General features: G+C 41.4%; 1 protein-coding gene across 2 annotated transcripts in view; it reads left to right on the top strand.

The window, feature by feature from the left end:
- The window catches only part of Zzef1 (zinc finger ZZ-type and EF-hand domain containing 1), a 135,488-nt gene that overhangs the window by 24,946 nt on the left and 96,235 nt on the right, over positions 1-14,307 (top strand). For both annotated transcript variants that reach the window (XM_032912264.1, XM_032912265.1), the window contains exons 2-6: positions 2,752-2,896; positions 6,745-6,939; positions 8,344-8,515; positions 9,030-9,229; positions 11,155-11,365. In XM_032912264.1, coding sequence (XP_032768155.1) covers positions 2,752-2,896; positions 6,745-6,939; positions 8,344-8,515; positions 9,030-9,229; positions 11,155-11,365 — 923 coding nt within the window. The remainder of the gene's footprint in view (positions 1-2,751; positions 2,897-6,744; positions 6,940-8,343; positions 8,516-9,029; positions 9,230-11,154; positions 11,366-14,307) is intronic.

Below are 14,307 nucleotides of genomic sequence, written 5' to 3'. Positions count from 1 at the left end.
AACAATGGAGAAGCCAACACCAAACCAGTAATGAGCATTGGCAAGGGGGGAAATGTGGGTGGTGTGTTCTCATTCTGATATGAATGTGGGCTGATCCTTGGAAGGGAAACATCTACAGAAATCCTCCTCTACCTATACTGGTGCAAATGTCAGCCCGCTTAGGCTATGAACTTGAACCCTGTGTCTGGTAACTGCATTCCTTGTATTCCAAGGGAGATGCCTTCTTCCTTTAATGCTCCTGTGTATGCCCTTCAGTTTTGTGACAAGCACTTATAATTCAGTCAGAGAAGTGCATAGCAGTGTCTTAAGCACAAAATCTGGATATTTACTGCTTCTGTGTTGTCTCTATTATGTCTAATGTTGATAAAATCTAAGCTATTACAAATAGGAAAAAAGAAAAAGAAAAAAGAATGAAGGACAATGACAATTAGGAAGTTCCTTTAAGAGAACAAATCTACAGATGACAGAATTTTGTGAGGGAAACAATGGAAAGATGCAGAAATTATATTTAAGCCAATGATGCTGCAAGTTCTCCAAGCATAGGAAATGATGACAGCCTTCAGGTACAGAAAGCCAAGAAATTGCTCATAAATTCAAGCCAAGGAGGAGTTGTAAGGATGCTCCATAAACAAGTTGTCAGAACTGGGAACAAAGGAAGCACTGAAAACTGCAAGGGATAAGAAATGCATCGTCCCATTGCCCCTTGACATGGCACTGTCCTTCTGCTGAAGGCAGTAGGTGCCCTGTGGGCCAGCTTTGGAGTAGTTGGCAGGAGAGTAGAACCTGCATCACATGTTTTCTGCTAGACTAACATGCTATTTCATTTTCAAGCACAGCTTGTCCCTGACTTGTGTTTCAGAGTTATTGGCAGAAGGTAATTGGAAAGACAGTGATTCAAAGATGAGATATATGTCAGGACCATCGACCACCACCAACAACAAAAAGATTGGGTTTTAGGCAAACCTGTTGGGCATTTTCTTAATTAGTGATTGATGTGGGAGGGTCCAGCCCATTGTAGGTGGGGCCATTTCTTGGCTGATGGTCTTGAGTTCTATAAAAAAGCAACTAAGCAAACTATGTAATGGCTCATAGCATCCACCCTTCCATGGCCTCTGCATCAACTTCTCCCTCCAGATTCCTGCCCTGTTTGAATTCCTGACTTCCTTCAGTGATGGAGTAGGATGTAGATGTGCAAACCAAATAAATCCTTTCCTCCCCAACTAGGTTTTGGTCATGGTGTTTGATCACAGCAATAGTAACCTCAACTAAGACTCTCCCAATGGTCTGCAGATGTGTACAGTGGTAAAGCCATTGCCTGGTGTGAGCAAGGCCCTGAGTGTAATCTCTAGACAGTTCTCCTAACACACATACCACACAAAATCCTGCATGTATGGGACATATCTTTCCTCTTGTACATCGTACTTTGATTAGTGTAATCTTTGATCCTATATACTTTTTGGACACTCTTGTCAGACTGAATAGAGCAAAAATAATGCTATGATTTTTTCCCTTGGCACATTATTTCTAAATTCTCTGTCTCATCCTACATTCATGCCTAAAGTTTCTGGTTACAAATGTGGGAATCTCTATCTGTTCCTGTTGAATAATGTACTGTCTGTAATGTACATCTGTAATGGGATGGAAATGGGCATTGTATCCATCCTGGAACCTTGGTGGGTTATTTTCCTGATCATGGAGCAGAGGAGTAAGGAAAGAGGGCCGACATTTTGAGGAAATGAGGCTCATTTCAGAAAGGTTGGAAGACTCTAGTAGCAAGGAGGTATGTGAGTACATGTGTTGGTAACGGGACTGAAACCAGGGCACAGGGACTGAGACTGGGAGAAAGCACAGTGAGCATGGTCTTGTGGCAAGGAAGCAGAAGGTTATACATTAGAAAATGAACATTGTTCTGCTAGGTGCTGTAATTGTATGGGACTTTATTCCTGTGGACCTTGTCCAGGCAGCAGCCTGTGAATGTGGGAACTCGCTTATGTTTCAGATCAAACAACTCACGTATATATAGCTATTAGGGATTACTAGTATGCAAACCAAGTCCCATGCTGAACCAGGTTTCCTAAATAGCCTAGCATGAGGTTCACAATGGTTAGAAACACTAAAGCAGTAGGCCAAAGTACGCTTTGTGTTTGGGTCATTGAGAAGGCCCATACTTTTGTACCCATTTCTTTCAGATTTTCACTTTGTGTTTAACATTTTCTATTCTTTACACTCTCGTGGTTGTGATCAAATTTTAGAAAGCATGTAAGGGAGGAAGGGCTTGTTTTGACTCAATCTGAGAAGGACTGTAGTCCATCCTGCTCAGAACACCTGTCAGTGAACACATGCAGCCATGTCAAGTCTATACTCTAGAAGCAGAAAATTGACAGAAAGTGAGGTCAGGCTGTAAGGCTCAAGGCCCATACACAGTGAGCCACATTCACCAGTCAGGATCTACTTCCTAAAGTTTTCATAACCTTCTAAAACAGTACCACAAGTCATGGACCAAATGTTCAAACACATGGCCTAGAGGGCACATTTTCTATTCAAACCACAGTAATTTACAACTATTGAAAAATTTTACAGTGGATGCTTTCTTCTGAAATTATTTGGAGATGTGGAAGAATTACTGCTTTGGAGGAGAAATGAGGTTTATAAAATTGTACATACATACATTTCATAAAACACAAAAAGCTAGTATCCTGAATCTTTGAATAAAATACATATGTATACATATATTTGTATTTTACCTTGTAGGCTTTTGCCCAGTTTGATGCTGAGGGAGATGGGACAGTTGATGCTGAGAATATGTTGGAGGCCCTCAAGAACTCCAGTGGAGCCAATCTTCAGGGGGAGCTGAGCCATGTCATCAGACAGCTGCAAGCCTGCTCTCTTGTTCCAGGTAGGTACCTACCTGAATTCTGAAGGCTCACAATGCTCTCTTAGAACCAACGTGCTTTCAGTTAGCAGTGATGCATCTAGCATAGGCCTCATTGGTTATGACACTACTATTGTACAAAGCTTAGAACAAAAATAAACTTTGTTGTGCTGTAGACTGACCCAGCTGTGGCACTATGAATTCCCCCAAAGCATTCATTAGACACATGATCTCAACGAAATCAGTGAAATCATCACTTTTGTTACTCAACAGTGATGGTTGGACAGTTTTCTGGTTTTCTACCCCTTGTTCAAGAGACCACCTTGAGTAGGTCAGCTTGTTGATCCCTTAAGAAGCATCCCTGGCCCGTGCCGTGCCCGTGCCGTGCCCGAGCCGTGCCCGAGCCGTGCCCGAGCCGTGCCCGAGCCGTGCCCGTGCTGTGCCCGAGCTGCATGTTCTCAGCATCCTGCCCTTTCTTCTGCACTGCTCTTCTTTACTTCCTTTTTTCCTTCTTTCTTCTTTGGCAACATATCTTTGTAATTAGTTCATTTCAATACTGTAAGCTCCTTTAGAATACTGACCTCTTATTTTTGCTTTGCCCTCTCATTTTATTTTTGGCATGTGGCAAACATTTTATTGTTATTTTCCAAATATTTTACTTTGAAATGTTAGTAATTTTTATAAAGTAAAAATTGCTAAAAATTAAGCAATGGTACTTCTACCTGTTATACACTTAAAAAATACTGCCTTTAATTTTTTTTTTTGCTTGTTTATTTTGTTTTCTTTGTGTTCATGTTCTTCATCTCTCTTTCTCTGCCCCCATTTCCCTACCTCTGGTGTGTAGTGAGGCTAGAACCTATGGCCTTATATGTGTTAGGTAACACTGGACAGCTTCACTGTATACCCAGCCTGCTCTGTGCTTTTAGATGATTTCCTGGGTGACTCAGACTTATGTAAAGACAGCATCAGAACAAATCTACCCCTCTTTTTTTTCAAATGAGATGCCAGTTTAATTTGAAAGGGAAATAGCATTGCACATCATCTGACCTAAGAGTTTTGCCTGCTCTGTACACCAAGTGACAGTACTTAGTGTCTCTAGGGCAGGGGTAAAGGCAGGATAAACTTGGCTGATGGTGTGACTCTAATGGCTGTTGATCTTTCTGACCTTCCGCCAAGTGGTGTATTGAGCCAGGGAGGGAGAATATCTGCATCTTAATGGAGAATGAATGGTTTTTTGTCTTTTATTATATAATTGTTATAGGACATGATAGGTAGCCTGTATTATTATTAGTGTCATGGCAGTTAAGCTGAATTTTGAATTTCGTTTAACTAGCATATCTTAGCATTTATAGTCACTTCCACCTTTGCATTGCAGGTATGTGTGTAGTGTTGTTTGGATTTCTCAGATTGTGTGTATGTGCATGAGTGTGCTGGGGATCAAATCAGGACCTCATAAATGCTAGGCAAGCACGATGCCTCTGCACTGTCACCTGAGTCTTGGAGAGATTTTGCAGGTTGAGAAGGAACCGTGTGCCTGAAGGAGGGAAGGGCTGACGGAGATTGACTCAGCATCCAGATGCTGAAGTGCTCACGTGGTGTACTCAGGGCTCAAAGCTTCCCATTTAAAAATATGTAGCAGTATCACACATAAAAGAATTGTCATAGTCTCAAGCCTGTGTAAGCTGAGGTCATCTGTGTGGCCTTACATAGTTTCCTGTCCCCTCTCAAATGCTCTTCCACACTGAAACTTGTCCTTGTAGCTCACTGTTGATACGTAGAGTTCACAGAAATCCATTTCTGTACAGAACCTTCCTAACACTGAAAATACTTTTTCTTTGCTTTTTTTTTTTTTTAAGATTTACTTTACCTTTTACCCCTGCCCTAGAGACACTAAGTACTGTCACTTGGTGTACAGAGCAGGCAAAACTCTTAAGTCAGATGATGTATAAGAGTCCACTGTAGCTGTCTTCAGACACACCAGAAGAGGGCATCACATCTCATTACAGATGGTTGGGAACCCACTATCTGTGGTTGCTGGGAATTGAACTCAGGACCTGTGGAAGAACAGTCCGTGCTCCTAACCGCTGAGCCGTCTCTCCAGCCCTGAAAACATTTTCCATTTCAGCATTGTATGTGTGTGTGTAACTCACATGCACACATACAATAGTCTGTTGTTTGTATGGGTTCTGAGCAAATTCATTGCAGTTTCAGCAGCCTCAAGGATGTAAAGCCCTGTGGGAATGGGGAGGGGTTGAGTTTTTAGAAATCATCCCTCTCTAGGGTTTGAACAGGGCATATAATCAAAATAAGCTACTTTAAGTATAGAACTTCTTAGCATCTTGCTTATTCAAAAAGTTACTGCAAAGTTTTTTGTTTTGTTTTGTTTTTGAGCAGTTTCGTAATTTTATTTACATTTTTACACTTATTTATATTAAATTTACTTACATCCCAAACACTGCCTCTCCCAGCTCTCCCCTAATTCCCAGAGTCCCTTCCCTATCCCTTTTGCCTCTGAGAGGGTGGAACCTCCCTGGTTATCCCCCACCCCGGAGCATCAAGAACCTGCAGGATTAGGGGCATCTTCTCCCACAGAGGCCAGGCAAGGCAGCCCTCTTCTGCATATGAGCTAGGGGCCTTGGTCCAGCCCATGGATGCTCTTTGGTTAGTGGTTCAGTTTCAGAGAGCTCTCAGCGGTCCAGGTTGGTTGACACTGTTGGTGTTCCTTTGTGGGTCCTATATCCCCTTCAGGACTTTCAATCCTTCCCCTAACTCTTCTAATGAATCTGTTTGTTCTGCTGCTAAAGACAAGTTCCTCAGAGACTGCTGGCATCTTGATCAGAGGCTGTTTACATAGGTCACTTGAACTTGTGAAAAATTGTCAAATAATACAATTATGTAACTTACTTGTCATCATACATTCTGATTCACTTAAAAAGTGGAGCAAAAAAACTACAAGTATGTCTCTGCTTCCAGAAAAACCGCCATGCTTATCCTCGCTCACTTTACCTGGTGCTCCTGGACGATAGGAACCTCAACTTGAAACTCACTAATTTAGGTTCTAAGGAACCAGAAAAGGAGTCTAAACAGTGGCAGGTGTGGTCTGTGTCATGTCTTCATAAGATTACTTGGGATAATTATACATTGGAGTCAGGAGACATTCCAGGAATCACTTAGAGCATTTAAGTGGGACATTCTGAGCAAGAGGTGCTGAGATTGAAAGAAGATGGAGCATCAGGCTTTAGATGAGCCATACACTGGGGAGAAGGACCTAGAATGTCAGGAGGAGCACCAGGAGGGAGTGGAGGAGTGTTCCCTACCCCGCCTTCTTCTTGCTATCCTATGAGTCACCTGAACTTCATCCACCCTGTTGTAAAGCAAGGCTGCCTGGCCTTTGCCACCCCTGGACAACATGCTGTACCTCACCTCACCGTACTGTGGGGGCCACATGAGAAAGTCCATGCCAAGTACCCTACACCACATAAAATCCTGCCAGAAACTGTAGCAATGGCAGCAGATGTTTTGTTGTTAAGGCTTTAGTGTGAACACTAAGTTCCATGGGATCGACACCCTCTTCTGGCCTGTGTGGACACCAGACGTGCATGCAATACATATACAAACATGCAGGCAGAACACTCATACATATAACATAAAAATAAATACATCCTTTAAAAACAGTTTTATTCCTAACTGCTAAACTGTCTCTCTAGTTCCTGGAATTCTTAAATTGAGATTGTAAGAGGTTTGTTTCTTTATGAGGCTCAAAATTTCAGTAAAGTTAATGGCTGCTTTTAATTTAGCCTGGGGCAGCAGGTACAGGATGTGGGAGCCATTGTGGTGACGTCACCAAACCAAGCATGGGTTTATGTCTTTAGGTTTCATAGACATATTTTCAGAGTCCAAGGAGGGCCTTGGCACTCACTCGTCAATGATTCTGCGCTTCCTGCATCGCAATCGGATCTCCAGCATGGTGATTCCCTACCCAATGTTAGACCACTGCAATAACATGTGCACCATGAGATCGTCCGTTCTGAAGGAGTCTCTGGATCAGCTGGTACAAAAAGAAAAGGGTATGTGTATGGGAGAGTTTCCTGAAAATACTTTCCTATTAGTTCTTCCAGCCTTTAGTAAAGGGTGAGCCAATTCTTTGTTGCCTGTATGTCTGAAAATACATGACCAGCTTGTAGCCTGAGAATGTTCACCCTGCCTCTTTGTCTGTGCATATCTGATGATTTGAGTTTGGTCTTTAAAATTTGTATAAAAAGCAAGATACAGTCTTGCACATCTGCAATCCCAGCATGCATGGGAAGCACCAACAGGAGAAACAGCTAGAAGCTAGCCAGCCGTATCTGGTGCGGCAGCAGAAACAAGAGAAACCCTGTCTCTCAGAAAGGTGGAAAGCAAGAACTGACTCTTGAAATGTGCTTTCTGACCTCTACATGTGTGATGTGATGCTCATTAAAGAAAAAAACAAAACAAAACATCAGACTCTTCCAGTAAAAACACAAGCAGTCAAAATAGGCATTCCAGGAGCAAAATATATTTTCTCTCATATTAGTGATGCATTTGGCTGAGGTTTTTTTGTTTGTTTGTTGTTTTGTAACTATTCTTGGTCAGTTATTTAACGCTTTGTTACATGGCAGTAAACACCTAAGTAAATATTAGTTGTTATAGGTGTACATATTTACATTGTGAATTTATAAACAATATATGACTTGAATTTTCAAAGAAAGGCTATTAACCCAGAAGAAAATTGGAGAAGGGAGGACCAGAAATACTCAGAAATGTAAATGGCTTTAAAAGCCTCGTTTGAGCCAGCAAGATGGCTCAGCAGCTGAAGGCACTTATGACCAGGATTGAAATTCCAAGTTTCATCTCCAGAACACACATAACAGAAGGAGAAAAGCAACTCTTGCAGTTGGTCCTCTGTTTCTGTACCTGTGCACTATGTATGGCATGTGCTTACCCACTCAAGTAAATAAATAAGTAGTCAAGCAAGCAAATAATAAATATGATTAAAAATAAAAGTGTAATTAAAGAAATGTAAGTGCAAAGCATCCTTCCCTTGGTGTGGGTTTATAAAGATACCAGGTATGTGGCGTCAGAGCGTAAACAGTGAGAAGAGGGGGCAATCATGGCCAATGGGTTCTTTGGAAGGACATTATTGTTGGGGTTTTTTGTTTGTTTGTTTTTTTTTTTTTTTTTTTTTTTTTTGAAACAGGGTTTCTCTGCATGGCCCTGGTTGTCCTGTCCTGCTCTGTAAACTAGGCTGGCTTCAACCTCAGAGATCAACTGCCTCTGCCTCCTGAGTGTAGGATTAAAGGTGCGCATCCCCACCACCCAGCTGGAAAGAGATTTTTAGGGAATGTTAGGTTTTGGAGCCAAAGGGTAAAAGCATGCTTCTGTTAGGTATTTTAAATGACCATTTTCTTTTTCTTTTTATGAAATTACTAAGCTCTGGTGTTTCTTTGCAGAAAGCCCTGGAGATCTAGCCAGAAGCCCAGAGATGGATAAGCTCAAGTCAGTAACAAAGTGCTACGCTTACATAGAAACATCCTCCAACCCTGCAGACATATACAGGATGACAAACGGAGAAACGTCATCCTACTGGCAGTCAGATGGTAGTGCCCGCTCACACTGGATACGGTGAGTAGTACATGCTTTATTCTTTCAAAATTTAGAATGTGGCCTGGAGATAGCTCTTCTGGGAGGTATAAATAGAAATTGTTACCTTGTTTCCTCTTAGCTAACCTATAATAAATGAGGGTTTACCTAGCTTTTTGGAATTTTTTTTAGAATTGTGTCTTGGCCAATACAAGGATGTTGCTAGAATGTCCATATTGCCCATTTCTGTTTATACTAATAGCTTGAAAGGAAATATAAGACTATACTGAGTAGCTATATGGAGCCTTAGGGAGGCCATACAGCCTTTGAAACACATAGTGAGCATCTCAGGATAGTCATTTAGAAATTTATCTTTACATATACAAATGTAAGAGTATATGTAAGTACCTCCAATCTGCAGACATGGGGAAGAACAATTTGCACTTAAATTTCTTTAACCTGTATGTATGCAGGGTTGGAAGATGTAAATGTGATGGCTTTGTGGCCCCACCAGTGCTTGGCCCATGGAAATACTGGTTTCTGTGCTGTTTTTCAGTTTGAAGATGAAGCCAGATGTTGTGCTTAGGCATCTGTCCATTGCAGTGGCTGCCACTGACCAGAGCTACATGCCACAACAAGTGACAGTGGCTGTTGGAAGGAGTGCCAGTGACCTGCAAGAAGTTCGGGACGTGCACATCCCCAGCAATGTCACTGGCTACGTGACACTGCTAGAAAATGCCAACATCAGTCAGCTCTGTGAGTCCAGCAGTTTTGGGTTGTGAGTGGAGGAATAGTAGTCGTTTTGTTTTAAGCCTTAAGGAGGCCTCTGAAGTTTTGAGATTTGATTTGCTTTTATTACACCCAGAGGGAAAAAATTATCATTATTTTATCTACTAAGTAATTCTAAAAACTATAGAAAAGCAATAAAGTCTTTTTGTAATTAAAAACATTGTTAATTTCTTACTAGAAAACTTTAAAATATGGACAAAGAAAAAATACTTAAAATCTTACTACATAGAGATTGAAAAGTCAGAGGTGCTTTGGTGTGGTTCTTTCCAGACTACTTCTTATGTTTATGAATTTTTGTGTGTGTGTTTATACATATCTACACATAAAAAGTATTTTTAATAAAAAGATAGAATTATATATATTTGCATGTAGTACACATAGCATTTCCCAAGGATTATAATACTCTGTTCATATTCCATTGTATTTTTATTGTTTTTGTTTTTGAGACCAGTCTCACTATGTAACTGTGGCTGTCCTGAAACTCTCTACATAGTCCAAGTTGGCCTTGAACTCAGAGATCCAGGCATCACTGCATCTCAAGTGCTAGGACTAAAGGCATGCGTCCTCATGCCTTGACTCTTGTTTTGTTTTGTTTTTTGATACAGGATCTCACTATGTAGCTCAGCTGACCTGGAACTCACTATGTAGACCAGGATAACCTCAACCTCACAGAGATCCTCCTGCCTCTGCCTCTGGAGTACTGAGATTAGAGTTGTGCGCCCCAGGCTGGACTCTTTTGTATTTTAGCATGTGGTCATCTCATACCTTTTTTAAGGGTTGTAAAAATATCTCAATTCTAACCTACCCTTTATTCTTGGTCACTATATTTTATTTTTCTAAGATAGGGTCTCTCTGTCTATCAGAGCCCTGGCTGTCCTACAACTCACTCTAGACCAGGCTGTCCTTAAATTCAGAGGTTCGCCTGCCTCTGCCTCCAAACTGCTGGGATTAAAGGTGTGTACCACTCCTGATTGGCTCTTTTCAGTTTTTTATATTATACACTTGTTCACACATAGCATTTTTGAAATAACAGCTGTGTGAATTTTTTTTTTTAAGATTTATCTTATGTATGTGAGTGCATTGTAGCTGTCCTCAGACACACCAGAAGAAAGCATCAGATCCCATTACAGATGGTTGTGAGCCACCATGTGGTTGCTGGGAATTGAACTCAGGACCTCTGGAAGAGCAGTCAGTGCTCTTAACCACTGAGCCATCTCTCTAGCTCCCTTTTTTCTTTTCTATCTTATGTCAGTTAGGGAGCCAGAGTGCTTCATGGCTTGTTTCCTTCCTTCTAATGCTTTCCCAGGCTAAGAGTGCTTTTGCTTTGCTCAGTTCCTGAGGCCTCAGGAGGTGGTGTCTTTATGTCGTACCCCTACCCCAAGAAGTAGTTATGCTTGTAGAATAGAGGCTTCCTGCCTGAGGCTGTGCCACTCTCTCCTCAGTTGTATCCTTTTAAGCATCTTCCCTCCTTCAGACCCCTGAACAGCTGAGACATCTGAAAGTGAGTCTTGTCCGTGTCCTCTATTTTGCACTTGATTGTTAAAAAGACATTCTCACAGCCATCTGTGAGCCAGACACAGGAGCTGCAAATGCTAGGAAGGATTCTAGAAATGTCAAACCACACTTCAGTGAGAATTCATACAACTGTGTAGCTTTCACAATCATAATGTTCTCAAGAATTTTAATCTGCATCACTCCTAAGATTACACATTTTCTAGTGATTTCTCAGATCCATGAGTGCTTTTGAGACAGGTTAATTCTACACTAGTTGCATTGTACACATCACTTATTTCTGTCATTGTTATAAATTTTCCATTTTGCTTTTAGTTATGAAACTACTGTTGCTTTAAAAACATTAATCCAATGCTGAACTTGTTGCTTGTGCTTGACAGATGTCCAAATAAACATAAAGCGTTGTCTTAGCGATGGATGTGACACTAGGATTCATGGTCTGAGGGCTGTTGGCTTTCAGAGAGTAAAGAAATCTGGAGTCTCGGTCTCTGATGCTTCTGCAATATGGTATTGGTCTCTGCTGACATCTTTGGTGACAGCGTCTATGGAGACAAATCCTGCCTTTGTCCAGACAGTGCTCCACAATACTCAGTAAGTCACTCTGGTTCCCATGCAGCCTCCAGGGAGCATCCCAACTCACCCTGCCTGGGGCTCAGCTCCATCTGATTAATGTTCTGACTTTGTAGACTGAAGAAGTGTCTGTTCCACCTTCCTGCCTTGCTGACACAGTTCCTCCACTGGCTTTCTTGATTAGTTCATTAGTTCCCTGACCTGAAGTCATCCATGTTGTCCCTACTCCTTATGCATTGGGAACAGTTATTCAAGTTTATGTAACATTTAATATTAGCATTTTCAAATGTTGGCTCTTGTTTTTCTGAGATGCTGAAGTGCTTGTGTAAGTCACCCTCATTTTGTAGGTGGGCATCTTCCCAGAGCACAGAGACAGGGCAGAGATGAGCCAATTAGAGTCTAAGTGTTTGGACTCCCATGTTGGGAGCTCTTTTCACTAATAAGTTAAGTCTTTTCAAGGATACTAGACTAACTATTCTCTTGTTGAAGGGTCCCACCAGTCAAGTAGAACAAAAGCTACAGCCTCCTCTCAGACTGGGGGTGTGGGCTGGGTTGCTGCAAGCTTGAAGTTGAGTCTTTTCTTCATAGTACGTTCCATCTAGACAGGGCTATTTAGTAAGACCCTGGTTTGCAAATGGTGCCTCTGTAGTAATGAATTGTTACTGTATTGCATATGGGCTCAATGATAGAATATCGTCAGTAGAGCTGCTGAGTATGGGCCTGACGGAGATGTCTAGTTTTCTTGACAGTTTTGAGATTAGTGTCACTAAGTACAGCTTGAAAGCAAGTGACAGTGCTGGCAATGCTGAGTCTGTAAGTAAGGGGTGCTCAATCCCCACCCTTCATTCCTGTCCTAAAATCATTTTTATTGCTTGGCATGGTGGTTCACACCTTTAATCCCAGCACTGGGAGGCAGAGACACATAGATTCCTAAATTCAAGGCCACCCTGGTCTATAGAGCCAATTCCAGGACAGCCAGGGTGACACAGCCTCAAAAATAAATAAACAAACAAATAATTTTTATCAAATCTTTTAAACTTAGAGAAATGTGGCGAGGATAATCAAAGAATCTTTTGTCCAGTCATGAGAGTAATTTTTCACCCTGTTGTCTCCAGATACTTTAATAATGTGCTCCCTATAAACAACATTTTCTGCAAAACCACCAAATGATGAAATTAATGTATTCCTAAGATCCTATTTGAGTTTTCTGAGTTGTCCCAGTAACGCCCTTTAGCAGGATGATCTGCTCCTGAGTTGTATTTTGCATTGTGGTATCATACCCCTTCAGTTTCCCTAAGTCTAGAACAATCCTCAGTCTTTCCTTGACTTTAATGACCTTGACCTCCACCCCCCCTAAAAATTATAAGTCTGTTATTCTGAAGAGTTCCCTAGGCCTGTGGTGCATCTGATGTTTGTTTTATCACACAAAGATTTAGGTTTTAGGTTTCCTTTTGCTTGATTGAGAGTCTTACTGTGTAGCCTAGACTACCCTGTAACTCACAGTTTGCTGCCTCAGCCTCCCTAGCGTTTGGGTCCCAGGTGTGTGCCCAGACCTGGCTGTTGTGTGTTGAGCAGGATTGCCAGAGTGATGCTGTGCTCTCACCGCATCCATCCCATGGCACAGCTGCACATGGTCCTGCTCTTAGAGCCACTAATGTCATCTTTGCCAGATGTGTTAAGTGCAGAACTACTTTTTTATTTATAATTGATTATTTGGTAAGGAGGTACTTTAGGACTATGTAAATCCAACCCCATGAAACTTTCTGTTTGCATTAGTAAGGATTCACAGATTTCTATTTTATTCACTGGGTTATAACTAACCACAGCTTAAAAAAAAATCTTTGTTTTCATTTTTTGTGTGCCTGTTTGTCTCGGTTTACACCACATGTGTGCAGTGCCCACAGAGGCCAGAAGAGAGCTTTGGATCCCTTATAACTAGATTTATAGGTAGTTGTGAGCCACCTGACATAGGTGCCAGGAACCAAACCCAGCAATGCAGCAAAAAAAGCCAGTGCTTTTAATCCCTGAACCATCTCTCTAGCTCCAGCCACCGTTTTAATGCTCACATGGTCCCAGATAGGGCTTGTGGCAACCCCTTCAGTGTGACTTGTACCCTTTTGTATTATATCTCCATGTCTGTCTATCTGTCTGTCTGCCTTGTCTGTCTGTCTAACCATCATTCTTAGCATTGTATTATAGAATAGTTCCTTTTTAAAAAAAGCCTTTTTCGGGGTTGGGGATTTAGCTCAGTGGTAGAGCGCTTGCCTAGCAAGCGCAAGGCCCTGGGTTCAGTTCCCAGCTCCGAAAAAAAAAAAAAAAAAAAGCCTTTTTCTTTTCAGACAGGGCTGTGCTCTGTTACAGCCCAGGCTATTCTTGAACTCAAAGACTCACATAACCTTCTGCATCAGACTCTGTAGAAACTGGCACAATAGGTACACACCAGAGCACCCATCTATTTCCCTACTTTTTGCCTAAGGGATTCTGAGTTTATCTGGTTCAATGGTTTCTACTTCTTTTCCCAAGCAGTCAGGGGCTATGCTAGCTACTTTTTTTAGTCACCATGATAAAATACCCGACAAAACGATTTAAGGAAAGAAAGGTTTTATTTTGGATAATGACTTGTGGTGCAGTCTATCATGACAGGAAAGGCACAGCAGCAGGAAAATGAGGCAGCTGGTCACATTGTGTCATTTTGTTCTTTTTATTTAGTGTGGGACCCCAGACCATTTAGTTATATACCACTTACAATCATGGCGGGTCTTTGGTCTCAGTTAAACCTCTTTGGAAATGCTCTCACTCATACTCAGAGGTTTATATTCTATGTGATTCTAAATCTAATGTTGATAATAAATATTAAACATTATAAGGGCTTTAGAAAATGTTATTTGAAAACTCAGCTCATTGCTGTAAGGTTGTTATTTCTGGTTCTTTCAGTAGACACAGCCAGCGAATTCACATTTATA

This window comes from Rattus rattus, chromosome 9 (assembly GCF_011064425.1).
Source record: "Rattus rattus isolate New Zealand chromosome 9, Rrattus_CSIRO_v1, whole genome shotgun sequence".
Taxonomy (NCBI): domain Eukaryota; kingdom Metazoa; phylum Chordata; class Mammalia; order Rodentia; family Muridae; genus Rattus; species Rattus rattus.
This window is presented reverse-complemented; position numbering and strand designations above follow the sequence as displayed.